Source organism: Elephantulus edwardii, unplaced genomic scaffold, assembly GCF_000299155.1.
Source record: "Elephantulus edwardii isolate Elephantulus edwardi_28Jun2011 unplaced genomic scaffold, EleEdw1.0 scaffold00218, whole genome shotgun sequence".
NCBI classification, from domain to species: Eukaryota; Metazoa; Chordata; class Mammalia; order Macroscelidea; family Macroscelididae; genus Elephantulus; species Elephantulus edwardii.
The window spans coordinates 1,293,983-1,319,271 of record NW_006399968.1 but is presented as its reverse complement, the minus strand read 5'-3'; the positions used below and the strand labels follow the sequence as shown (position 1 = coordinate 1,319,271).

Genomic DNA, 25,289 nt, shown 5'->3' with positions numbered 1-25,289 from the left:
TTCTTCCTAGTCTATCTTAATCTGAATGTTCATGAGTATCTGACAGACAGCAATTTGTGGAGCAATATAAGATAAATCCCTCATTGTGGAGTGAACCATTAGTTACAGTGTAGTCCCTGCCCTTAGCCCAGTATTTGACCCGCTTATTTCCCAGCTCCACCAGGATACCCCTTCACTTCTACCAAATGCCTTCAGAATTAATCTCCCATTGTCTGACCCATGACCTGACAACTTTTATCTGAAGCTTTCTTCGCTCCTGTGATTCCAACAACGTCAACTGCTGACAATTTTTTTTTCCCTGTGTCCAGTGTCTCTTAAGTTAGTTGTACTGTGTCCGAAGGGAAGGTGATGTGTCTTGTAGAACTCCGGTATAGATTGTGTTTTTCTTCTTGGCCCTAGGGCCTGCGGCAAGGGGCAAATGGAGGGACACGCCGGCGGCAGAACCCGGAGCCTGGAAGTGCGTGGGCACAAGTCGAGGTCAGGCAGCACAGAGGAGACCCCAGAAATAGCTTCTGACACGCCTCCAGGTTCGAGTATAGGTTTGGAAATAAGCACCATTAAGTGTCCTGGGATTCCCATTCTTCTCAGTGTTAGCCATAATTTGTTGTGGTCCACAAAGTCAAATGTCTGTGCATAGTCAGTGAAACACAGATAGACATTCCTCAGATACTCTCTGCTTTCAGCCAAGATCTTCTGACTTTTGTGATTATATCCCTATTGCCATGACCTCTTCTAAACCTGGCTTGTAATTCTGGTAGTTTTCTGCCAGTGTACTGTTTCAGTCATTTTTTTTAGGATTTTGCTTGCACATAGTGTTAGTGACTTTGTTAGATGATTTCTACACTCTGTCAGGTCACTTTTTTTTTTTTTTTACTCTAAAGAAGCTTTATTAAGAGGTCTCCCAAGTGGAATTTCTTGGTCTGCAGAGAAACAGGTTGTTGTTGTTGTTATGTGCTGTTGAGTTGCTTGTGACTCATAGCCACCCTATGTACAAGAGCCCTAAACACTGCTATAACCTGTGCCAACCTCGCCATCTCCGACACACTCATTCCCACCACCCCAATAACAGAATGGATCCATCTCATCTAGGGTCTTCCTTTCCTGCACCGTCCCCCCCACTCTCCCACACATGATGTCCCTCTCCAAGGACCAGTCCCTCCTTGCAACTTGCCCAAAGTATGTCAGATGAAGCTTCAGAATCCTTGACTCCAAGGAGCATTCCAGCTTCACCCTCCCCAGGACAAACCTGTTTCTTCTCCTAGCAGTCCATAGTATATTCAACACTTTCTCTAGCATCAAAGCTCAAAGGCACCAATTCTCTTTCTGTCATCCCTATTCACTGTCCTACTATCCAATGCATAGCATGTAATTGCAAAGACTATAGCCCAGATGAGGTGCACCTTAGTCTCCGGCCTGACGTCGTTGCTCTTCAGTACTCTTGCGAGGTCCCTCACAGCTGACTCTCCCAATGCAATTCGTCTCTTGATATCCTGGCTGCTGTTACCAAGAGTGTTGACTGTGGAGCCAAGTAAACTAAAACTGTTAGCTATCTAATCTCTTCACCATCCATACTCATGCTGCCAATTGGCCCAGTGGTGAGAATCTTTGTTTTCTTGATGTTGAGCTTCAACCCATATTGAAGACTGCAGTCCTTGACCTTCTACAGCAAGCTCTTCAGGTCCTCCTCAGTTTCAGTGAGCAGGGTTGTGTCATCTGCATAACACAGGTTGTTGATGACTCTTCCACCAATCCTGATGCTGCATTCCTCCTTGTACAGCCCAGCGTCTCAGGTGATCTGTTCTGCATACAAACTGAAATGGTATGGAGACAGAATACATCCCTGATGGACCCCCTTCTTGATTTTGAACCATGTAGTGTCTCCTTGCTCTGTTCTGACGACTGCCTCTTGGTCCAAGTATAGGTTTCACGTAAGCACAATCAAATGTTCTGGGATTCCCATTCCTCTCGGTGTCAGCCATAGCTTGTGATCCACATGGTCAAATGCCTTTGCTTAGTCAATGAAGCACAGATAGACATTCTTCTGGTATTCTTTGCTTTCTGCCAAGATCCATCTAGCATTAGCTATAGTATCCCTAGTGTCATTGACATATTACTCCAGTTGTTTTTTGATAATTTTCAGCAGAATCTTGCTTGCATGTGATATTAATGAATTGTTTGATAATTTCCACGCTCTGTTGGGTCACCTTCTTTGGGATGGGAACAAATATCGATCTTTTCCAGTCAGTTGGCCAGCTGGTTGTCCTCCAGATTTCTTGGCACAACTTAGTGAGCACATCCAAGGCAGTATTTGTTGAAATATGTCAATTGGTATGCCATCAACTCCTGGAGCCTTGTTTTTTGCCTGTTCCTTCAGAGCAACTTGAACTTGCTCCTTCATCACCACAGGCTCTTGCTCATGTGGAATGCATAAATATGGACATACTAGATATTGGCAAAATGGGATGGCTTGGCATGGATATTTTGAATCAGACATTTTGAATATGATCTACTATGCCGGTGATGAAAAGGCACGAAAAAATGGAGTTGGTTTCATAATTAAAGAAGTCATTTCCAGATCCATCCTGAAATACAATGTGGTGAGCGACAGGATACTATCAGTAAGCATACAAGGAAGTCCAATGAAAGTGGATTAGGGCAGGTTTTTATAGTAAGGGTCTTTAAGGAGGGAAGGGAGGGACATTGCATTGTGATTTAGCCAGGTGGGTGGTCTTCTAGGGAAGGAAGGGAGGGACATTCCCTTTTTTGACATGTTGATATTCCTTGAATCCTTTGTTCTGCCTTTGACCTGGGTTCTGGCCTAACATCCCAGCCTCTTTAGTAAGAAAAAAGGGGGATGTATTCTTTCTTGCTACTTCCTGCTGAATAGAGGTGAAGATCTGGGGCTCAGAGACTGAATTGGGATGGCCAGGACCAGTAGTCCAGGGAGAATATGAGGTCACATTTTTTTTTTATGAGTGGAATTAAATATGTATCTCTTCCAGTCGATTGGCCAAGTGATTGTCCTCCAGATTTCTTGGCATAGCCTGATGAGCATTTCCACGGCTGCATTTGTTTGTTGAAATATGTCTATTGGTATTCCATCAATTCCTGAGGCCTTGTTTTTTGCCAATTCCTTCAGAGCAGCTTGAACTTACTCCTTCATCACCATAGGCCTTAGTCATATGTTGTTTCATTAAAGTCTTCTGTGTCAGCCAGGTTTTTTTGATACAGTGAGTCTATGTACTCCTTACATCTTCGTTTAATGCTTTCTGGATCAGTCAATATTCTGCCTATAGTATCCTTGAGTATTGCAACTTGAGACTTGAATTTGTTCTTCAATTTCTTCAGGTTAAGAAATGCCCAGAAAGTTTGTCCCTTTTGATTGTATGATTCCATGTCTTTGCACATTTTATTACAGTACCTTGTTCTGTCTTCCTGAGCTGCCCCTTTGAAATCTTCTGCTAAATTCCTTCTCAGCGCTCTGTACAATATTCAGACTTTGTTCTGACATCCACTGCTATCTTTTTTCATCCTTTGTCTTTGTATGACCTTTTGCATTCTTCATGGATAATATTCATTATATCTTCCTACAGCTCATCTGTCCTTCATTCATTAGTGTTCAAGGCTTCAAAACTGTTCCTGAGATATTTTTTATTTCAGGTGGAATCGAATCATGGTCAAATTTTGGTTCTTGTGGATTTGATTTAATTTTCTTTAGCTTCTCTTTGAATTTGCATGTGAGTCAATTTGCATGGTCAGTTCAACAGTCAACACCTGGCCTAGTTTTCACAGCTGATATTGAGCTTCTCTAACAATTCTTTCCACAGATGTAGTCAGTCCCATTCCTGTGCAGACCAACAGGTGAAGTCCATGTGTATTGTTGCCATTTATGTTTCTTATAAAAGATATTTGCAATTAATAAATCCTTGACTGTACAAAATTTTATCATTTTATGTCCAGATTAATTTCTGTCACCAAGCCCGTGTTTTCTGAATACTGGTCCTTCTTCTTTGTTCTCAACCTTTGTATTTCAATTGCCCATTATTATTAGTGTATCCAGGTTGCTTGTTCAATCACTTTCCGACTTCAGATTTTGGTAGAAATCACGGTCCTTCTCTTCTTCGGCTCTGGTTGTTGATGCATATGTTTGAATGATGGTATTAATAGAGGTTCCTTGTATGAATATTATCCTGTCACTCACAGCATTGTATTTCAAGATGGATCTGGAAATGATCTTTTTAATTATTGATATGACCCCATTTTTCCTCACCTTTTCATTTCTACTGTAGTAAATCATATGGTTGTTTGATTCAAAATACCCCATGCCAGTCTATCTCATCTCACCAGTGCCTGTGTATGCATTCCATTCTCTTAACAATATCCAATTTTCCTACATTCATGCTTCCACGTTCCAGTTACTATTGTCTACTTGCAACTGTTTCTCTTCCTTTATGTTTCGATCTTGAGGTCTCAGCCTCAGGTGTCAGATCTGCTAATCTAAACTAAGTGTGCTTTATTGTGTATAGGGTTTTTCAAAGGCTTATTATTTTGAGAGTGGATCACCAGTCCTTCTCCATAGTCTGCCTTAATTTAGATGCTCAGCTTTAAAGCAATATCTGGCAGATAAGCATTTTACCCAGAAGAACAGATGAAAGACATTTCCCATTAAAAAAGTAACTGATTTGATGTTGGTCCCTTTCCCCCTTTGGCACCTGTGATTTGGTTCTGTCACCCTACCCTGCTCTGCCAGAATCCACGTCTGTCCCTCTTCTTTCCACTGCTACCTTACCTGGCCAGCACTCCCCTCCTTACTCTTATCATCCCATCCAACCCTAGATGTGATGGTTCAGGGCTCCAGTCACTACCCAACATTAAGTTGAGGACTTCTTATATCTCAGAAGCAGGACAGGCTAAGTTATCATTCATATTACTAGACTACGCATTATATTTACACACTTTCCTGCTGCATCCATGTAGTGAGAAAGTGACAATACAGCTACTTACTATCATCTCTCAGAAATGGGCTTAGAGCATAAAAATTGCAACCATTTATCCATAATCAAGGACATAGTAGTGTTAAAGGAGCAAAGGCAGCACAGAAGTGCCTGAGTCTGACTTCTAACCCAACAGAGCAAAACTGTCCACATCAAGAACATCCACAACACAAAGCCAGTTCCCATGGAGTCAGACATCCTTTCTACACTCCCACACCTACTAATTCTAGCACCAGTTCTACTGCTCTACTGGGTCCAAAATTCATTGCATTAACTACACAGACTTCACAGAACCATGCTTAGGATTATTGGTTTATTAGGAAAGCTAATAAGGTTACAACTCAACCTGGCAACAAGATACAGTTTCTCAGTCAGGACAGCTTCTGAAGTATGCTCACTGGCCCTTCTGCCTTGCAGCTTTAGGCCAATGTTACAACACTCTCTTAATCCCAACAGTTATGGTCCTCCAAGCTTGGGAGACAGTCCCTGACTCTGGGTCTGGGAAGCATCAGTCCCAATTCAGCTCTGGGTGCTGCTGCTCCTACAAAAAAGTTGTAGGTCATGGTCTGACTGGTCCAGGAATCTCTTAGCCCCAAAGGACATGTGCTGCATTCCCTGCTGCTGCTGCTGCTTCCTTGATAGTCATGAGAGTCCCCATGTCTCTGCTGAACCTACTCAATTCTTACCAGGTGGAATGGTAAAACTAGCCAATCCCCTTGTGGTTAGACTGACACACACTATTTGCATGTTCCTGTCCTAGCAAATTCAAAGACAGTGGCGTAGGAAAGGCAATTTAAATAGTGGATCCATATCACCACATGTGGACAAGCAAGGTCTTTCTTCCTGCTGAATTTTCATCTGGAAGCTCTGCTGAAACCTGTTGAGCATCTGAGCAATACACAGGTCTCCACTAACAGGATCAATGTGCATGCTGTGCAGTGCTGAGACTCAAACTCTCATCTCCCAGATGGAAGGTGAGAGTTCTCCCACTGAATTCCCACTGCATTCAGCATTGTGAATCTGTAAATACATGACACAGGGAGCTTTGATGGCCCAGTGGTAAGGAGCAGTGCTGCCAACCATAAGGCACATGTTTCAGATCCACCAGCAGCTCCATGGGAGAAAGATGGGCAGTCACCTCCCAGGCGATTTACAGCCTCTGAAAACTTACTGGAGGTTCAGCTATAAATCAGTTCCAACTCTATGGCAATGAATGGCACATACATAATATGAATTATGTACACATATGCAGTGTAAGCCTTCTCCAGGTCTTGGTGACTCTCTGGTTTCTAAGATTGCAAATCTTTAAGGCAGGAGACTACCCTTTTTCTTCTGCAGAGTAGCTGGGAGCATTGAACATATAACACTATACCACCACAGTTCCTTCACCGTTTGAATCATTTACTCTCATTGCTGTGGAATTGGAACCAACTCATACCTTACCTCCAAGTGGGTCTTCATTAGACTCTTAATCTAGCCCATCTTTGTCCTGTAAAGCCACTGATTGGATTCGAACCACCAGAGTGGGGCTTCCTTTGGGTTATAGCACAACTCCCTATAGACTATGCCACCAGAGCTCCCAAATGGACAACCGTTTGAATATTATTGTTAGCTGCTCTGGTGGCTTAGAGGTAAGGAACTGCACTGCCAACTCAAAGGTGCATAGTTCAAATCCACCAGCCACTTGCTTTGTGGGAGAAAGATGGACACTCTCATTCCATGAGATTTACTGCCTCTGAAAATCCACTGGAGGATCAGCAATGGATCGGTTATGACTCATTTGTACTCAGCAACAACAGGTGTCTTGGAGTCAACTACTACTCATAAGAAGCCTATGAACATCAGATCTGAACCTTGCCCTATCCCGTGCCGTCCTTATAATTACCACTATCCTGGAGCCTGTTGTTACTATACCAGCCCATCTCATTGAAGGTCTTCTGTCTTTCACCGACCCTCTACCTTTCTGAACTGGTCCCTCCTGATAATATACCCAAAGTATGTGAGACAAAGTGCACCTTGGAGGCAAGGATGGTGAAACTTCATCCCACATAGTATTTGAATGCCATTGCTGTTATTAAGTTGGAACAGACTCATAGATGACCCTCGAGTAAGTTTTCAGAGGCTGTAAATTGCATGGAAGAAGATTGCCCATTTTTCTTCTACGGAGCAGCTGGTGGATTCAAATTGGGTGCCTTTGAGTTGGCAGTGCAACTCCTTGCCATTAAACCACCATTTCGATGGGTGAGTGTAAGTTTACCTGCACTTCTGAAAGGTGCATAACCCTTCTTCACAAACAAGGAGCTAGGAGGAAGGTGTAATCACTGTTTTGCCCAAGTCTCTGCACAATCTTTCATATCGACTGTAACCACTACTGCTCTGATGTCAAGCTTTGCAAAACATAACTTTTGTTAATAAGTTAGAAAGAAAGTTGTTAGAAACAACCAGCCAACCAGCAGAGCTGCAGGAGAACCTTTGTTCTCACCACCCCTGTCTTTTCATGTCCATCTGTCTATCTGCATAGCGGAACTATATTTAACCTCTTTGGTAGAGGCTGTCTGAGGCCTAGAAAGTCCCTGAGCCTTTAAGTTCTCCTTCACTGTCATATTTAAAGGAAACTCCCTCAATTTTATAATCAACCATTCTTTTCTTGTTGTTTTCTTCCAAGTTAAACACACACCTGAACCCCTACCATGATACAGGGGTTTCCTTTGCAGCAAAGCTAGTGGTCTGCCAGGTCCAGTCATTAAAAACACTGCAAAGTATGAAGACATTCCACTTAATGGGAAAAATGGATCTTCATTACAAGCCAATTATGACAGTCTCGGAATTAAAGCCTCAACGGTGGATGGCTTTTAGCTGGTCTCTGAGAAACCGTTTGGTGATGATTTGTGTGCTGACTCCTTCAATGTTTAGGGCTGGCCCAGTTCTCCTGACTCTAGGAGAGACACCAGCTGCCAGCACCAAATGAAGGGAATACCAGCTCCCTGAATCGGAAAGCAGCCGGAAACTCCATGGGTTTTCCACCCCTGATATCGTGCTGCTCTTGTTCATGGTTGATGAATCAGCTCTCACTCAGGACAGCCTTAAGCAGAACGCATTGCTTTCCTGCCCTGCATCATCCATATGCTGTTGAGATGGTCCAGTCCACTATTGCAGTCACTGAATATTTTTAATGCATCTCAGTCTGTGGGGGCTTCCATTGAGGATTTCAGATCACTTTGGTGAAGAGTGATCATCAGGAAGCACAGATTTTTGGTGAGCAATGCCGCACGCTTTGGACTGCACCACCAGAGCTCCTCTGTAATCCATAGGATTTTCATTTGTGCTCTGGTGGCTTAGTGGTAAGGAATTGCACTGTCAACCCAAAGGTATATGGTTCAAGTCCACCAACTTCTCCACAGAAGAAAGAATGGGCAATCTCTTCCCATCAGATTAAGTGCCTCTGAAACCCCACGGGAGGGTCAGCAATGGGTCAGTCCTGACTTGGCACACAACAGCAACAGTGATTTTCAAAACTACATCTCAAGCTTTCCTTCATATCTGAAATCTCTGATACCTGTCAACTTGAGTAACTCTGCTGGTATTTGCAGTACCAGTGGCAGGGTCCAGCATTATAGCAACAAGTAACCCACCACAGTACAACATGTACACAAATGGGGTAGAAGAATACTAGCCGTTGTTGTCATTGTGTGCCATTGGGTTGGAACTGACTCCTAGCTGACCCTCCAGCAGGCTTTCAGAGGTAGTAAATGATGAGAGAGATTGTTCATCCTCTTTAAGAGCAAGTAGGAAATGCAAACTTTGTGCCTTTGAGATGGCAGCACAGCTTCTTACCACTTTTTACCACTAAGATGTTATTTTTTTGAGTGCCTGGAATTTGTGGTAAGTAAATCACATGCATTTTCCAATCCTCGCATCTTCTCCAGGGACTAGGAATGGTTTCCTTCCATATATATGCCTCTGAAAGCCCACTAGAGGGTCAGCTATGAATCTGCTTGATTCTATGGCAACAACCGTGAATTTTGACATGCATAAATGAGGACACTCAGACCTCAGAGAGACTGAACAAGCTGCCACATGCAGGGGTGTCTCCGTGGCACAGCTGAGATTTGAACTTGAATGTGAACTGGGAAATGCTACAGCCCAGCTTGTGTGCTAAGCACCACTGCCTCCCCTCACCTTCATAAAAAGTTGACCAGGGACCAATTGCCTCTGGGTTTATGCAACTTAAACAACTCTTTATCCTTCAGGCCTAGTGAGAAAGGTGCTGCTGAAAAGTTTGCCTACATTTGCTGCTGTTCTTCCATCACTCCATGCTCTCTGGGTCAAATGATCCTGGTCAATTCTTAATCCTACTGTGGCCCTGAGGGGTCTGGCAGAGAGTCCGACTGCTCTGTTGGTCCCAGCCTCCAGTGAAGGAACAGCTTGGGGGTTGGGGACCTTCCACCATCCCCTGAGCTGGAGGAGCCTGGCCAGCCCTGGAGACCACTGGGGTGTCCCATGTCACAGCTACATATCTGACAACAAAACCAAATCTACCTCTGCCAGTACGCCTTCACTTTAGGCAGGAATGGTTTCTGCCAAGAGAGGAAGTTGGAGAGCCTAGATTTCTGACTGGCTGGTATAAGCATGCTTTTCTGAGCAGAAGTAGACGTGGTCCAGAACTCTGCTCACTCAAGTTCACTGACCTTTTGTAAAATATCCTGCCACTGTTTCCATCAATTCGAAGGCTACTAACCTTCTACTCACTCCTTTAGAATTACTGTTATTGGGCCCACTGACTTCTCTCACAGACCTTCCTGCCCTTCTCTTCCTGTAGCCTGTCTTACCTGCTGGGAAAGCTCAGCCCTGGAGGCAACCCACGTTTGTCCAGCAGAAATATATGGGATTTACAACTAGGAGAGGATAAAAGAGATGAATGGGACCTTCTAGGAATCAAATCCCTATGCACATCCCAAAACTTCTCCAACAGGGTAAAAAGGGAAGCCACAGACTGGAACTTTATATATATATATTAAGTAAATTTATATATACATACACACACATATATATATACTATATATATGACTTATATCTAGGATTTGTAAAATACTTAAGCACCCACCACAACAAGATAAAGGTAAAAAATCCAACTGAAAAATGGGCACAGAATATGAACAGACACTTTACCAAAGAAGACATTCAGATGGCCAGCAAACACATGAAGAAATGTTCAAAATCCCTAGCTCTAAGAGAGATGCAAATCAAAACAACTATGAGATATCATCTCACCCCAGCAAGAATGGCAAAATTTAACAGAACAGCAAGTAACAAATGCTGGTGAGGTTGTGGAGAAACTGGAACCCTTATTCACTGTTGGTGGGAGTGTAAAATGATGCAACCACTATGGAAGGCAGTATGGCACTTTCTCACAAAGTTGCAAATAGAAATACCATTTGACCCAGCAATTCCACTACTGGGAATATACCTCAAAGAGACCATAACTGCCACCCAAGCAAATATATGCATGCCCATGTTTATAGTGGCTTTGTTCACAATAGCAAGGAGTTGGAAACAATGTAAGTGCCCTTCAACAAATGAATGGATAGAGAAGCTGTGGTATATTCACACAATGGAATACTATGCTGCTTTGAAAAACAAGGAACTCATGCAATATTATTCAAAATGGGTCACCCTGGAGGACATTATTCTGAGTGAAATATCTCAGTCACAAAAGAACAAATACTGCATAGTGCCACTGTTGTAAAACGGGACTGACATCAGGGTTAGGGGGAGACTGAGAATGATGGGATAATTAATGTATACTGCACTGAAACAGATGAGGGAGAAAACTGTTTAAAACGGATATGTGATTAGGTTTTATTGTCATGACAGGAGTCCAGAATGAAGATTGTATAGTGGAGTGAACCTGGGTGGAGGGATTATATAACAATGAAAGAATTTTTCTTTTCAAAGAGAAGAGTGAACTGGGGGGAGGGAGGGGCAGGGAGAAAAGTGCAACAATGAATGAATGGAAATCCAAAGTCTCTGTAAATTTTCATTTAAATTAATAATCATAAAGTTATGTCTAACATTAAGAATAATGGGAATCCCAGAAGGAAAAAATGCATGGGAAAGAAGGATTTCATCCCTCCTGATGGGCTGTGTGTGGAAGGGCCCTGCAAGCCAGGAGATAGATCAAGTAATGTGAGGTCCAGGGCCTATCTTGGCCATCATCCCCAAGTTCAGACCCTGGGCACCAGTTCTTTTTGCACTGCAAAGGGGCTGGTGCCCATGAGCTGCATTCCCAAGTTCCTGTCTGAGCTGGCTATTCCTAAGGCTTGTCCAGAGAGAGTGTGGAGGGTGAAGTGCAGAAGAAACCAGGGCGTTTCTTTTGTACTTGCCCAGCTTTGGGGAACACCCAACAGGCTCAGAGGAAAAAGAAGGACCTGCCACACTCCCAGCTCCCTTGAGGGACCTATCAATAGGAACCACCTCACTCTTCCAGCCTAAGGGAGGCATGACCTCCCGCAGCTGCTCCTCTCTGAGCCCAACACTTTTCTTGTTGGTGTCACCATTTCCCTTCCCCCGTGCAACTGATTGCTTCTTTCCTTCTCTTCACCCTGACAGATCCACTCACAGTTTGCTAGGCCCTGGCCAAGGCCCTCGCCCCACTCCTCAGAACAAGCCTGGAGACCATCCTTGTCGCCCAGCCTCAGCGAGCAGGCGCTGCAAGCTCCTTTGTTTGTATTAATATTTTTATCATTCATGTACCTTGTGTTTCATGCATCTATGTCATGTTTTACACAGCTTTTAATTCATTTATTTATATTGTGGGAGTTTTTTCCCCACTTACATTCATCTTTCTAGTAACTACCTTTGTGAAAGCATAAAAAATAAGCTACATTATGCCTCATGCCCTAATAGCTCCCTTTTAGATAACCAGTTTCTTTCTGGTTTCCCCATCCTTATCAAACCAGTACTTTGAGGAAACAAGCATGTCCCTTTTGCTGAAGGATCCTCTGTTCAACTTGTAAACGTTGAGAATCTGAATCCATAAGCATTGTCCAGTCCAGAGCAGGCCATCAGATTGCAGCAGTCAACCCTAGCTCACAGCATGGATCATCTTCTGGTTAACTCACTCCCAGTCATCTGTATCTAGCTTCAAATGGGCATCAGCCACCAAATCAGGATTCCACACTTCTCCCTATATTCCAGATCGGTTGATCACTTCCTTCAACCCTAATCCCTATATGGAGCCAAGTCAAGTCAACAAGCCAGGAATCCTCACCAGCTCCCTGCTCCTTAAGCCAATCAGCATTCCCGTTTCATTCATGCTGTGTATGGTAGGTGGGCAGCACTGAATGAACATGTCCAGGCTCAGCCTGTTTCTCCACTGTTGTAATCCTCCCAATTCCACTCCTGTGGTTTCCAGTGATCTCACCCTCAAACCTTGGAAGTGGGCTCTGACAGACATCAACTTTACCTGCCTGAGGGACTTTACCAACTTCTGAGGGAATTTCTGGTGACTGATTTCAAGTCATCACATTTCCACAAGGACTCAGTCCTGCATCTGTAGGTCTGGAGCTGGCTTGGGAGAGTGTGTTTTTGAAGAAGTACCAGAGATATTTATTTCTGACTCTTTCTAACCCAAAGGTGGCACCTCTGAAGCTCCTAATCCACATGTGCCTCCATAGGAGGAAGATGGGAAATTTCCTGTGTGATCTGCAGCCTCCAGAAACACTCTGGAGTGTCAGCTGAGTCCATTTCAACTCAATGAGTTGAGTTTGTTTGTCTTCAGGAAAGGACCCTTTGTGTCATGAAATGAACACTGGAAGCCTGACTCCATGGAAGTCCTTTTTCTGGACATGGAGATGAAATGATTCTTCCTTACAACCCCGACCAGAGTGATATATCAATTGTTGTTGTTCGGTGCCATCAAGTCAAGTATGAGCATAGAGACTCTCTGAGCAACAGATTTGAACCTTGCCCTATCCTGTGCCCTATCCTATCATCTCTGGCACACTTGAATCTATTGCTGCAGTCACTGTGTCAGTCCATTTTGTTATGGGTCTTTCCCTCTTCTGCTTTCACCTTTCCAAGCATGATGTCCCTCTCCAAGGAATATGATGTCAGTTTGAAGACTTAAGATGTCAGTTTGAAGACTTAAGATGCATCTGATTCAGCCATGGTCTTCTCAGTCACCTGCTATGCATTAGGTAACTGGACAAAGAATAAGGATGAAAGAAGAAGAATTAATGCCTTTGAGTTGTGGTGCTGAAGAATGGGGGGGAAACCAACAACCAAAAACAAACAGATATGTCCTAGAAAAGGGGGGTCAGCCAGAGTATTCCTTGGAGGCAAGGATGATGAAGCTTAGTCTTTCATCCTTGGGCATGTAACTAGGCAAGGCTTTTCCTTGGAAAGGGATATCATGCTTAGAAAAATGTAAGGTCAACGAAGGAGAGCAAGAACCCCAATGAGATGGGTTGATACTGTGTCTTCAGCATTGTGCCCTAGTGTGTCAAAGGTGATGAGGACAGGGCAGGTTTCAGATTGGCTGTCTGTAGGGTCACTATGTCTTACTCGACTAGATGGAACCTAACAACAACAATAGTATGCCCAAAGTATGATGAAGCTTTGTCATCTTTGCCTCCAAGGAGCATGCAATGCTCTTCTCCAACACCCTGACTCAAAAGTATCAATTCTTCTTTGTCATCCTCATTCATTGTCCCAAGGCCACTACAAGGTCTCATTATGGATTCGTTTTCTTCCCCTTTAATCATAGGATATTGTTGTTGTTGAATTCTGTTGAGTTGGAACTGACTCACAGCTGACCATCCAGCAGGTTTTCAGAGGCAGTTAATCACACTGGAGGCAATTACCCATCTTTCTCATGTGGAGTAGCTGGTGCATTTGAAACTCATGCCTTTGGGTTGTCAATGCAACTCCTTGCCACTAAGCCTAGAATATTAGTGTCAGAAAAATCCTAGAACATCATCAAGGCAGAATAAGCTTCCATTTTACAGAAATGGAAAGCAAGGTGCATAGAACTCATTGGGGAGCTCTGGTGGCCTAGTGGGGAGAAGCTGTGCTATAATCCCAAAGGCACACAGTTTGAATCCACCAACTGATCCACAGAAGGTGGGCTTTCTTCTCCTATGTGATTATTGATTATTGCCTCTGAAAATCTACTGTAGGGTCAGCTGTGAGCTGATTCCAACTTGAAGGCACACAGCAACAATGAGCTCAGTGGATCAGGGACAGAACTCAATCCAGATCAACCAAACCCTAATTTCCCCACCCACTACCCACTGTCTTGCATCAAAAGAACTGCTCCCAGCTGGTCACTCACTGGCCTCTAGCAGGAAATGTGGGGCTCAGGTTTGGGACACTTCTCACTGATTTGAGCAGTCCCGAGTCACTACCATCCTCACATAGTCTTGGAATTGTGGTTCTTTTTAGTATTTTTTTTCTATAAATACATCCTATTTATTAACACATAATAGGATGTGTTATTAATAGAGTAGCATAAGACTGTTCCTGAGATGGTTTTGAAATTCAGGTGTGATAGACTCAAGGTCAAATTTTGGTTCCTGTGGACTTGATTTAATTTTGCTCAGCTTCACCTTAAACTTGCATATGAGCAGTTGGCAGTTCCACAGTCAGCACCTGACCTAGTTTTCACAGCTGATACTGAGCTTCTCCGTTAATTCTTTCCACAGATGTAATTGATCTGATTCCTATACATACCATCAGGTGAAATCCGTGTGTATAGCCTGCATTTGTGTTTCTTACAAACTGTATTTGCAATGAAAAAGTCGTTGATTGTGCAAAATTCTATCATTCTGTCTCCTGCTTCATTTCTGTCACCAAGTCCGTGTTCCTGTCTCCATATCTTTTCAATCTGTATGCGGAACAGATTATCCAAGAGGCTGGAATTTGTGAGGAGAAGTGTGGCATCAAGATTGGAGGTAGACTTGTCAACAATCTGCGTTATGCAGATGACACAACTCTGCTTGCTGAAACTTAGAAGGACCTGAAGTGCTTGCTACAGAAGGTCAAAGACTGTGGCCTTCAATATGGATTGAAGCTCAGCATCAGGAAAACAAAGATACTTGCCACTGGGCCGATTGGCAGCATCATGATGGATGGTGAAGGGATGGAGATTGCTGACAGCTTCAGTTTACTTGGCTCTACAATAAACACTCTTGGTACCAGCAGCCAGGAAATGAAAAGATGAATTGCATTGGGAAAGTCTGCTGTCAGAGACCTCTCCAAAGAACTGAAGAGTAATGATGTTAGTCTGGAGACTAAGGTGTGCCTGATACAGTCCATGATCTTTGCAATTACTTGCTATGCATCAGAGAGCTGGACAGTGACTAGGGATGATAAAAGAAGAGTTGATGCCTTTGAGCTTTGGTCCTGGAGAAGAGTATTGAATATACCATGGACTGCTAGGAGAACAAACAAGTTTATCCTAGAAAGGATGAAGCCAGGCTGTTCCTTGGAGGCAAGGATTCTGAAGCTTCGTCTGACATACTTTGGACATGTTGCAAGGTGGGATCAGTCCTTGGAGAGGGACGTCATGCTTGGGAGGGTAGAGGGACAGTGCAGGAGAGGAAGACCCTCGAGATGGATTGATTCAGCGACTGGGGTAATGGGAATGGTCATGTCAGAGACAGTAAGATTGGCAAGAATAGGGCAGGATTTAGGACTGTTGTACATAGGGTCGCTATGAGTCACAGGCAACTTGACGGAACATAACAACAGCAGCATAATACTATCTATTACAGAGAAAAACTGCACTGTAAAACAAGCCTCTCTTTGATGATACACTATCCAACACCACATGATAGCTGTGCATGCTGGAAATATTATCCCCGACTTGTATTAGTCAGACCTCATTGGAAAATACAGAAGAAGGGCCTGTCAGAGTGTAATTCGATGCCCTGTTGGTGTGTGTGTACCTCCTTCTTCCCATGGTGGTCTTCCCAGCCAGTGTACCTGAAGCTTCAGCTAGGCAAGGATGTGGTTCTGAAACTTGTTCTCCACTGCCCTAGTATGTCCACTACCTCCCGTGGTGAGCCACGGAGACTTCATTTGCCACCCCCGGCCCTGCGAGCACTACAATCACGGGACCGTGGTGGAGTTCTACTGCGACCCTGGCTACAGCCTCACCAGTGACTACAAGTACATCACTTGCCAGTACGGAGAATGGTTTCCTTCCTACCAGGTCTACTGTGTCAAGTCAGGTAAGAATAGGTGGAGATCTTGCCCTGACAGGATGTGTGTGCTGCCCAGGGTGCGCATCCCTCAGCAGGCTGGAGTGGCATCTTGTCGTTTCCCAGTAAAACCCTGCCGAGTGAATTAGCTCAGTCAGAAAGGGTCAAATACTGCATAATCTCATTACTGTAATAAACTAATCAAGACAGGAGAAAGAGAAGAGCAGAAAAAGAATGACTAGATAATGACCATCACACTGGACTAAGTGAAGAGGACACTGGAAAGGAATGGGCCAAGTGTGTGACCATTAATAAGAGTCTTAGAAGATACACTGGGGGCAAGGGAAGAGAGGAATGTGTGCATAAATGGAAAGCATAAAGGAAAACCCCTGTTCCCTCCAAGCAGAACACCTAGACTTCGGTTGAGTCCCGCCCTGGCGGGCCCCCCGACTCTTGTCCGCTGTTTTCTCTCCACCTTCCCCCCTCTACTTAAGGTATGTTTCACAGGGGACTGTGGCTGCCACCAGAAACACACATATGACCTGGGACCCAGCTCCACCTTTCTCTTCTGCTGAAGGCAGCCCCTCACAATACAAATGACCTTACAACAGGGAAACTCAACTTACTTATTAAAATATTGGCATACTCAAGCCTTAGTGATATAGCAAATTACTTGCAGACCAGCCTCACAGGTTGCCCTGCTGCCCTGGTCACAGCCACACAGCCCAAGTCTGCTGCTTCCCGCCCCTCCCCCCTCATGTTCCCCGGAAGTAGCCACCTGCCCAGAGCCCTAAGGATGGGTTCATTCTCCCCCAACCTTCCCTTCCCCTAGATGTAGCCATGGAGAAAAGCTCCTACTAATTCAACACATCTGTATACATAGGTATGTGTAGTCTTATTTACACATGATAATGTTAACCAAGAGGAGACAGGAGAGCATCTGAGGTCAAGGTGAGGCCATTTAATGGAGGAAGGCATGCAGGAGGCGGGTGGTTTGTGGTGGAGCGCTCTGCTCATGCTGTGAAGGAGCACAGAGAAGGCACCCTTCCTCATTTACGATACATCCCAGAATACTCACAAAGGTATGTAACCCAGCTTCCCCCTCCATCAGCCATGGCCATTTCAGAAAAACCTCCTGCAAGAGAGAGGGACCCTTTCACTCGCTGAGCAGCCCCCAGGCTCACAGCCAGGCCTGGAACATGAACCTGCAGGCAGGGAACCCCTGGAGATCAGAACTGTCACACACCACTGCTGCTCCCCACACCCACCCCACCCCGCAAGCCATGACACTTGACTGTGCACTGTGGGTACCTCACTCCCTTTCTCAATAAACTTAGCAAATGCTTTGTTCTCCCCTGGCAGAGCAAACATGGCCCAGCACCCACAAGACCCTCCTGACCACGTGGAAGATCGTCGCATTCACGGCGACCAGTGTGCTGCTGGTGCTGCTGCTCGTTATTTTGGCGAGGATGTTCCAGACCAAGTTCAAGGCCCACTTTCGCCCCAGGTCGGTGCTGAGCCGTGGCCGCACGTCTGCACAGGACAGGCTCACTGCAGCCATGAGCAGCAGGAGAGGAAAGTGCACTTTTGCTTAATAGGATATGGACCCTTGAGTGACACTGACAGCTAAGAGCTTGGTTGCTAGCCAAAAGGCTGGAGGTTCAAATTCACCCAGAGGCTTCTCAGAAGAAAATCAGGAAGCTTTATTCCAATTAGTCTTTACAGACCTGAAACAGCAGGCTTCTCTTCTGACACATACAAGCCAGAGAGAGATCTAATCGCTTTCTCTGTCTCCATCTCCTATTTGAAGTGGTGTAGGGGTGTAGTGTTGTAGGAATGTAGAGAGGGAAGCACAGAGTCAGGGCTGGGGGACTCTATTTTCTGTGGTTTCTGTGCCCTGCAGTTCTGTTCAGACACACTGACAGCCCCAGGAAGGCTAAGGCAGTCACCGAACCTCCCAGAGAACAAAGCAAAAGCTATGGCATCCAGAGGCTCAAAAACAACATACAATGGGAGGTCTCAGGAAGAAGGGAAAGGTTTGGGAGGTGCAGGCAGGCAGGGACTCCTGCGAATGCTGCCTGTACAGGGACTGAGTGTATGGCATGCGGAGTACTGCTCCCCAGGCTCCTGGTTGCACCGTCTATCTTCGAGTGCTTTCTCCAGTCCCTAGCTGCTGTTACCACACAGGAGCTGGCTAAACTCACATGAGCAGGTTTGGAGCCTCACAGAGCAGCCTGGACCCATCCCCAAGCACTGGTAGCATCTATGAGGCTTGTGCAACAGGCCCCGTATACAAAACAGCTTGGAGGAAAACTCACACCCCACCCCACCTCTCTGTAGTCCAACTCACCCCATGTAGCCAAACTATAGATAAGCCTCTCTGGTGACTAATCCTATCAGGGACACACTCCTTCTTAGAATAGCCCACCATGTAAGATCAAAAGAGCAGCATTTTCCCAAGAGTAAAGCCCAGAAGATAAGAAAGGATAGATAGAAGGATTAAAGGAAATGAGAATCACAAGGATAAAGTAGGAAATGTGCAGTTGTCATTGTATGTATTGTATTAATGTTGTACGGCAAAATGTGTATGAATGCTTGGTTGAAAAATACAGTTTGCTTTTTCAACTTTCACTCAATTAACAATTAAAAAACAAACAAACCAGAAAACAGTACCATCCTACTGTGGGCAGACGTCAGTGGAAAAAAGTTGGAACTAAAGTGGAAAGTTTTGCGAATACTGGAGAGGTTGGGCCACCATACAAACGTCTTTTACAAAGGAATAATAATTGTTGCTGTGGATTCTTGACTGTGGAAGATAGCAGTCCATCTCAGGACTTCTTGCCTCAGGAAAGAATGTTTAGCTTTGCTCACAGGGACTGTCTAGCCTCCAGTGCCCTGTGCACCGTCCCCTAAAAATTGGTTAGTGGGGAAGGAGGTCCGTGAAGGTAAGCACTTCATTCTCCTTCCTCCAGGGGTCAGGAGTGAGAGGAAAGGCTGGAGACGGCCCCACCACCGTGCAGCATTACCTCTTAGTTCCCACAGAGCCCACCCCACCCCCACACACACACTTAGCAGATTCTCTGCTGGCAGCGCAAACCCAAAAACCATGACACAAAGATGCCCCATTCTCCCAGCCATGAAACTTTCCTCAAGAGTGAAGCCCCTTGAGTTCCTTGAGGTCATTGGAACCCTGGAAACTCGACCACACCCTCAGTGAGAGGTGCTGAACCCTCCCTCCCACTCAGACCTCCTTCTCAGACTGCAGAATTATTATTTATCAATCTATATCCTAGCACATAGCAGGAACTTTTGTGACTTAGTTGTAAGGAGTTGTGCTGCCAACATGCTCTGAAGGAGAAAGATGGGCAGTCTCCTCCCATACAAATTACTACCTCTGAAAGCCCACTGGAGGGTCAGCAATGAGTTAATTACAACTTGGTGGCAATGAGTTTTGGTTTTGGGTTTTTTTTTAAACTTTTTTTGGCAATGAAGTTTTGAGGAAGTTATTTATAATAATGTACCAGAAGACTACAAAGATGCTGGCCCAGGAACTAAGCTTTCCTTATGGCTACTTGCCCACAAGTGTCTCCCACAGTACCCAGTCTCTTGCAGAACGTTGTAGACACATTTGATGCTCTGTCCAAATGGGCCACATGGCCCTTCTGTGCTCATGTGCATAGCCATCTGGCCAAGCCCAGAGACTAGATGAGGAGGAGTGAAGAATGAAGGGATGGGGAACTTAGATGCACCTCAGGTGACCAGGGCCGGAGAAGAGGAGAAGAGTACTGCTCTGTGATGTGGCTACCACTCACCAGAGAAGCACCTAATACACTGTGGGTTCACCTCTCCCCAGAATCATTGCAGACCTCAGCCGCAATGGGGAGTCCTGGGAACCCCCATCCCTCTCAGGTGTCTGACATCCTGTTCCTGCTTTCCTTCACTGCAGGGGGCCTCCCAGAAGCTCCAGCAGCGACCCTGACTTCGTGGTTGTGGATGGTGTACCCGTCATGCTCCCATCCTATGATGAGGCTGTGAGTGGCGGGTTGAGTGCCTTAGGCCCTGGGTACCTGGCCTCCTTGGGCCAGAGCTGCGCCTTTCCTGTGGATGACCAGAGCCCTCCAGCATATCCTGGCTCAGCAGACATGGACACAGACCCCCAGGAGCCAGAGACCTGTGACAGCATCTCAGTCTCCTCTGAGCAGCCCCAGGGTGTGTATTCACCTCCTCCTCCGTGCCAAGCAGGGGCCCTGCCCCCCGTCCACAGCCCTGATGCCATGGACAGTGCAGTGGGGGAGATGTTGTCCACCAGCCCAGCCATCACCATTGCAGATGGTGAGTGTGTGTCATGCCCTGCACTGCATGCCTAGTTTCTGACCTTGCCCCACCAGTTCAGCCAGATCAAGCTGTTTCCCTCTCACTGGCCTTAAAACACATCTTCCTCTCTCTGTGTGAGGAAGAATTGGCAGGGCCAATTACCTTGAGGTCTTTCTGTCTATTAATTTTTATTTGACCTCCTGCTAAGAATTTGTCTTCCTCCCTCAGAGACATTGAATCAGAATTCAGTAGGTTTTGCATGTGACTCCTACAGACCCAGGCTATGTTTATATATACTCTTACGTGCACATTAGTTGTTGTTAAGCACCTATGAGTCAGAAACTGACTCATAGCTGACCCTCCAGCAGGTTTTCAGAGGGTTTTCACATGGGAGGAGATTGCCCATTTTCCTTCCATGGAACAACTCATGAATTTGAACCACTTGCCTAGGGTACAGCTCCTTGCACTAATCACCAGAGCTTGCTAAGAGTCACCTTTTCCCATAAGAATTAACTACTTTTTTAGCATTGTCTTTACATTGTCATGAAGCTCAGGGTCATAAGCTCATCCTAAGGTGGTACTATGTGTTAGAAAGCTTTGGTGTCTGAGTTGTAAGGAGCTGCACTGTCTACCTGAAGACGCATGATACATGGGAGAAAGCAGGGCCATTTCCTCCTGTGTGATTTACAGCCTCTGAAATCCCCCTGGAGATTTCTGACTTGATGGCACAACAATAACGTGTAATATATCATGCTGACCAAAACTTCAGCAGTTGGAATCCACTAGCCACTCCTTGGGAGAACAGATAGCATCATAAAGTTGACAGAGGGCTGCAGGGTCAGGGTTGTATAGTAAAGTATGTGTGTGGGGAGCACTGTATAACAATGAAAGAACTTTTATTCCAAAGGAAAAAGCAAACTGGCTGGGGTGGCAGGGCAGGGAGAAAAATGTGCAACAATGAATAAATGGAAATCCAAGTTCTTTCATTAAAATATCAATAAAAAAAAAAGAAGTGACTAGACGACGATAGTTGGGTTGCGGCTCAAATAATGTGGGACCTCTCCTGCACTTGTGGGTTAAACCTACTCAGTGGCACATGGGAGAAAGGCCTGATGCACTCTCTAGCACACACCATGCCAGAGTAAGGTGGCATTGCTATGGGTGAGGCCTCTGTCTGCCACGTGCCCAGGTGCATGTTTGCTGAAGTTTCCAAAACACTAAACCAGTGACTTCTCTTTCTACAGAGACCCCCCTCATAGAAGAAGGCCTCTAACCTTACCCACAGCCGACGCATCTACTGCCCTTGGGAAAAGGGGAACCTTGGAGCTAGGTGACTGAAGGACAGAGGCGTTTCCTAAGCTCTCTCCTCGGTGACAGTGATTCGTGTTGCACATCTCAGGCTAAGCAATGAGGCCCAGACTGCATTTCAGTGCTCTAACGAGACCAAGGTGTTGTCAAGACCGATGGGGAAGAGGACAGAGGGGAGAAACCCAGCAGCCCTGGATGAAGGCATTCATGTATCTCCATGCAGCAGGACATGGACAGTTCCATTCACATCGCATTGAGTTCCACACTCCCCAGATTATGAGTACTACTTGCCTCCTTAAAAGCATGCCACATTATGTAAATCTGCTGCTAACATCTGCTTTCAAATATATCTGGACTCCAAGTGAGGATGTTCAGCCCCTGCAGAGAGGGCCTTTGTAGAGCTGCTGAAGGGGCAGCGGGTCCCTTGGCCTCAGGCGGGACCAGTGCCCAAGGGGTGGGTCAGTTAACCTTATGGACAGTCATCCTGTAGCTGAGCAGCTTGACTCACAGCAAGACCAGCGTGGTGTGTGGTAGTTAGCAGTGGAAAAGGAGAGACTCAAGCAGCCTCTGCTTTCTGGAACTTTCTTCAGAAGATGGAGTGGATGTGCTCCGGGCTGTCCTTGGTGACATATCACTGGTATTTGTATTCATGATTTGTTACTCAGATCCATGGCACTGGATAAGTCCTGTTACTTTTCAAATGGTCAGAAAGTGTGCAAATACATTATCTCATGATGGAAAAGTACCAGAGTGATGTTTTGTACATTTCACAAATTCCCTTAACAAATAACCCCTTTAAGACTTGCTCTGCAGGTAAATGTTAATACTAGTGCCCCTTTCCCAGCGCCCACCCAACCTTACCTACACTTTTCTTTCCTGAAACAGAAATCCTATCTACAAACACATCCTTCTTCCAGGAAAAGTGAGAGGTTTTCTTTTTGTTCTACAGAGTCAGAAACTGACCTTCCCATTCATAAGCAGCAGCCTCCATCTGCCTGAGGGCCTGTGCCCACCTCCCCGCCTGTCAATCCTGCCTTACCCGTGGCTCATCCTGTGGTACCCAGACATGTTCCTGGATGGTGCAGACACATATTTAAGTAAACAGTTCTCCTCTGATACACATGGAGCTGCCTCAGATTTTAGTTTTGGGGTGGGTGGTTGGTTTTGGGGTTTTTTTGTTGTTGTTGTTTTGGTTTGGGATTTGGGGTTTTGTTTGTTTCTTGGGGTTGGTTTGGTTTAGTTTGGTTTTTTTGGCTTATGGAGGTTACTTCTAAAATTGATAGATGAGAAAATATCCCTAAAAGTGTCTTTTCACATGCATGTCAGCCTGTGGAGCTGCTTGGTTTCATCATTTGAGTTTCAGACAAACAGACAAAAGTCTGCTCCATAAAATTGTGGTGTTGATGGAGCTGTGCGAGCAGGAAGCTTGATCAAGTCCTGTTTTAATTTTTTTATGCATATGGCTTAAAAGTTAAAAAAAGACATGACAGCTGAGAGCATGACTTTGATAGCAGAATGGAATCAGGTAGGCTGAGGCAGATGGCGACAGAGATCCTGGGCGGTGGAAAGGAAATCTTCATTAAGGACATCAGGCTGACTCGGGCTGCCCAGGAGCAGTGAACTCAGCACTAGCAAGTGTTTAGCAAGTCTAGCTCCCTTGACCTCTGGTGGCCTAGTGATAAGAAGCTCCATTGCAATGCTAAAGGCACACAGTTCGGATCCACTAGCTGCTCCACAGGAGAACAATAGTCTCCTGTGCGATTAACTGCCTCTGAAAATCTGAGAGTCAGCTGTGAGTCAGTTCCAACTCCCTGGCACACGACAAAAACAACAACACTCCATTTAGACAGCTCTGGTGGCCTATTGGTAAAGAGTTGCACTGCTAACACAAAGGTATATGGTTCAAATCCACTAGCTGCTCTACAGGAAAAAGATGGGCAGTCTTCCCATGCAATTACAGCTTGTGAAAAGCTGCTGGAGGATCAGCTGTGAGTTGGTTTTGACTTAATGGCACTCAACAACAATAACAGCTCCATTAGTACCAGCCTTGCCCTGCCAGCAGTACACCTTCACCCTGCCAGCAGCACACCTTCACCCTGCCAGCAGCACACCTTCGCCCTGCCAGCAGCACACCTTCGCCCTGCCAGCAGCACACCTTCGCCCTGCCAGCAGCACACCCTCGCCCTGCCAGCAGCACACCTTTGCCCTGCCAGCAGCACACCTTCGCCCTGTCAGTAGCACATGTTCACCCTGTCAGTACCACCCTCACACCCTACCAGCAGCACACTGACACCCTGCCAGCAGTACACCTTCACCCTGCCAGCAGCACAACTTCGCCCTGCCAGCAACTTAGCTGTACACCAAGTCATAGAAATGTGGGCTTACAGTTTAGCTGTTGTGTCACTCCACCTCACTGAGGGTTCCAAGCCCTCACTGGGCCTCTGTGTCAACAAACAGTAAGGTCATCCTCCAGAGACATTCTTCCAAAGCAAGTACTTCAGAAAGTGTTCTGGAGTGAACCTGATGTTTTCACTGGCCAGTTTTTGGCAGTAGACCACCAAACTGTTTTTCTTGGTCTGTCTTGGTCTAGAAGCTTCCTGAAGGCCTGTCCACCATGGATGTGCCCACTGATATTTGCAGTACTGGTGGCAGTGCTTCAAGTATCACAACCAACAAATATGACGCACTGACAGGCAGGCCGTGGAAGTTTCAGCCCATTATTATGGTCACCATGTTAATCCTTCTAGTTTAAGGTCTTTCTTCAGCTGACCTTCCACCTTTCCAAGGATCAGCTCCTCCTGACAGCATGCCCAAAGTAAGAAACAGGACTGGCCATCCACTTCTGAAATCACAGACTTTGAAGACCCCACAGGTAACAAGAGACACATGTATGTGGGTACGAACCTCCCAGCTTTTCAGCTAGCAGTCAACTGTGTTAAATATTACACCGCTCAGGGACTTCAGAAGGAAAAAAAGTACATACTAACCACATCAGGCAAACTTCCCCTCAACCCCTTTGGTTTGTAGACACACCAGAGTCTCATGTATTATTTAAGGTGACCTTTATTACTGTCATTATAGAGTGCCTAGGGAAGCTCTCCTTGCCAGAAGGCAAGAGCGTGGTGGTGGGAGTGCAGGAATCGTGGCAAGCTTTTGGAGTCGACTGCTTTTCCAGGAATGTGTTTGACGTGCAGGTTTGCTCTGTCCCTGGAGTGAGGCTAGCCAGCCTGGGCCTAGGGTTTGAACCAGGAGGCGGCCTTAAGCCCAAGGCAGCTGGGAAAGAAGTGGCCATGTTTTCCTGCTTTGGCTGGCTCCTCCCAGGCTCGCGGGAAGCTCTCCTTGCCAGAAGGCAGGAGCGTGGTGGTGGGAGTGCAGGAATCGTGGCAAGCTTTTGGAGTCAACTGCTTTTCTGGGAATGTGTTTGACGTGCAGGTTTGCTCTGTCCCTGGAGTGAGGCTAGCCAGCCTGG

At 45.7% G+C, this 25,289-nt stretch overlaps 1 protein-coding gene across 1 annotated transcript in view; it reads left to right on the top strand.

Moving 5' to 3' along the window:
* SUSD4 (sushi domain containing 4) overlaps nucleotides 1-24,173 on the top strand; it is a 362,690-nt gene extending 338,517 nt beyond the window's left edge. Inside the window, exons 6-10 of the mRNA XM_006898056.1 lie at nucleotides 16,037-16,228; nucleotides 17,561-17,705; nucleotides 20,145-20,530; nucleotides 23,905-24,050; nucleotides 24,147-24,173. Of these exons, the coding sequence (XP_006898118.1) occupies nucleotides 16,037-16,228; nucleotides 17,561-17,705; nucleotides 20,145-20,530; nucleotides 23,905-24,050; nucleotides 24,147-24,173 (896 nt within the window). The remainder of the gene's footprint in view (nucleotides 1-16,036; nucleotides 16,229-17,560; nucleotides 17,706-20,144; nucleotides 20,531-23,904; nucleotides 24,051-24,146) is intronic.
* Nucleotides 24,174-25,289: the final 1,116 nt, after the last annotated feature.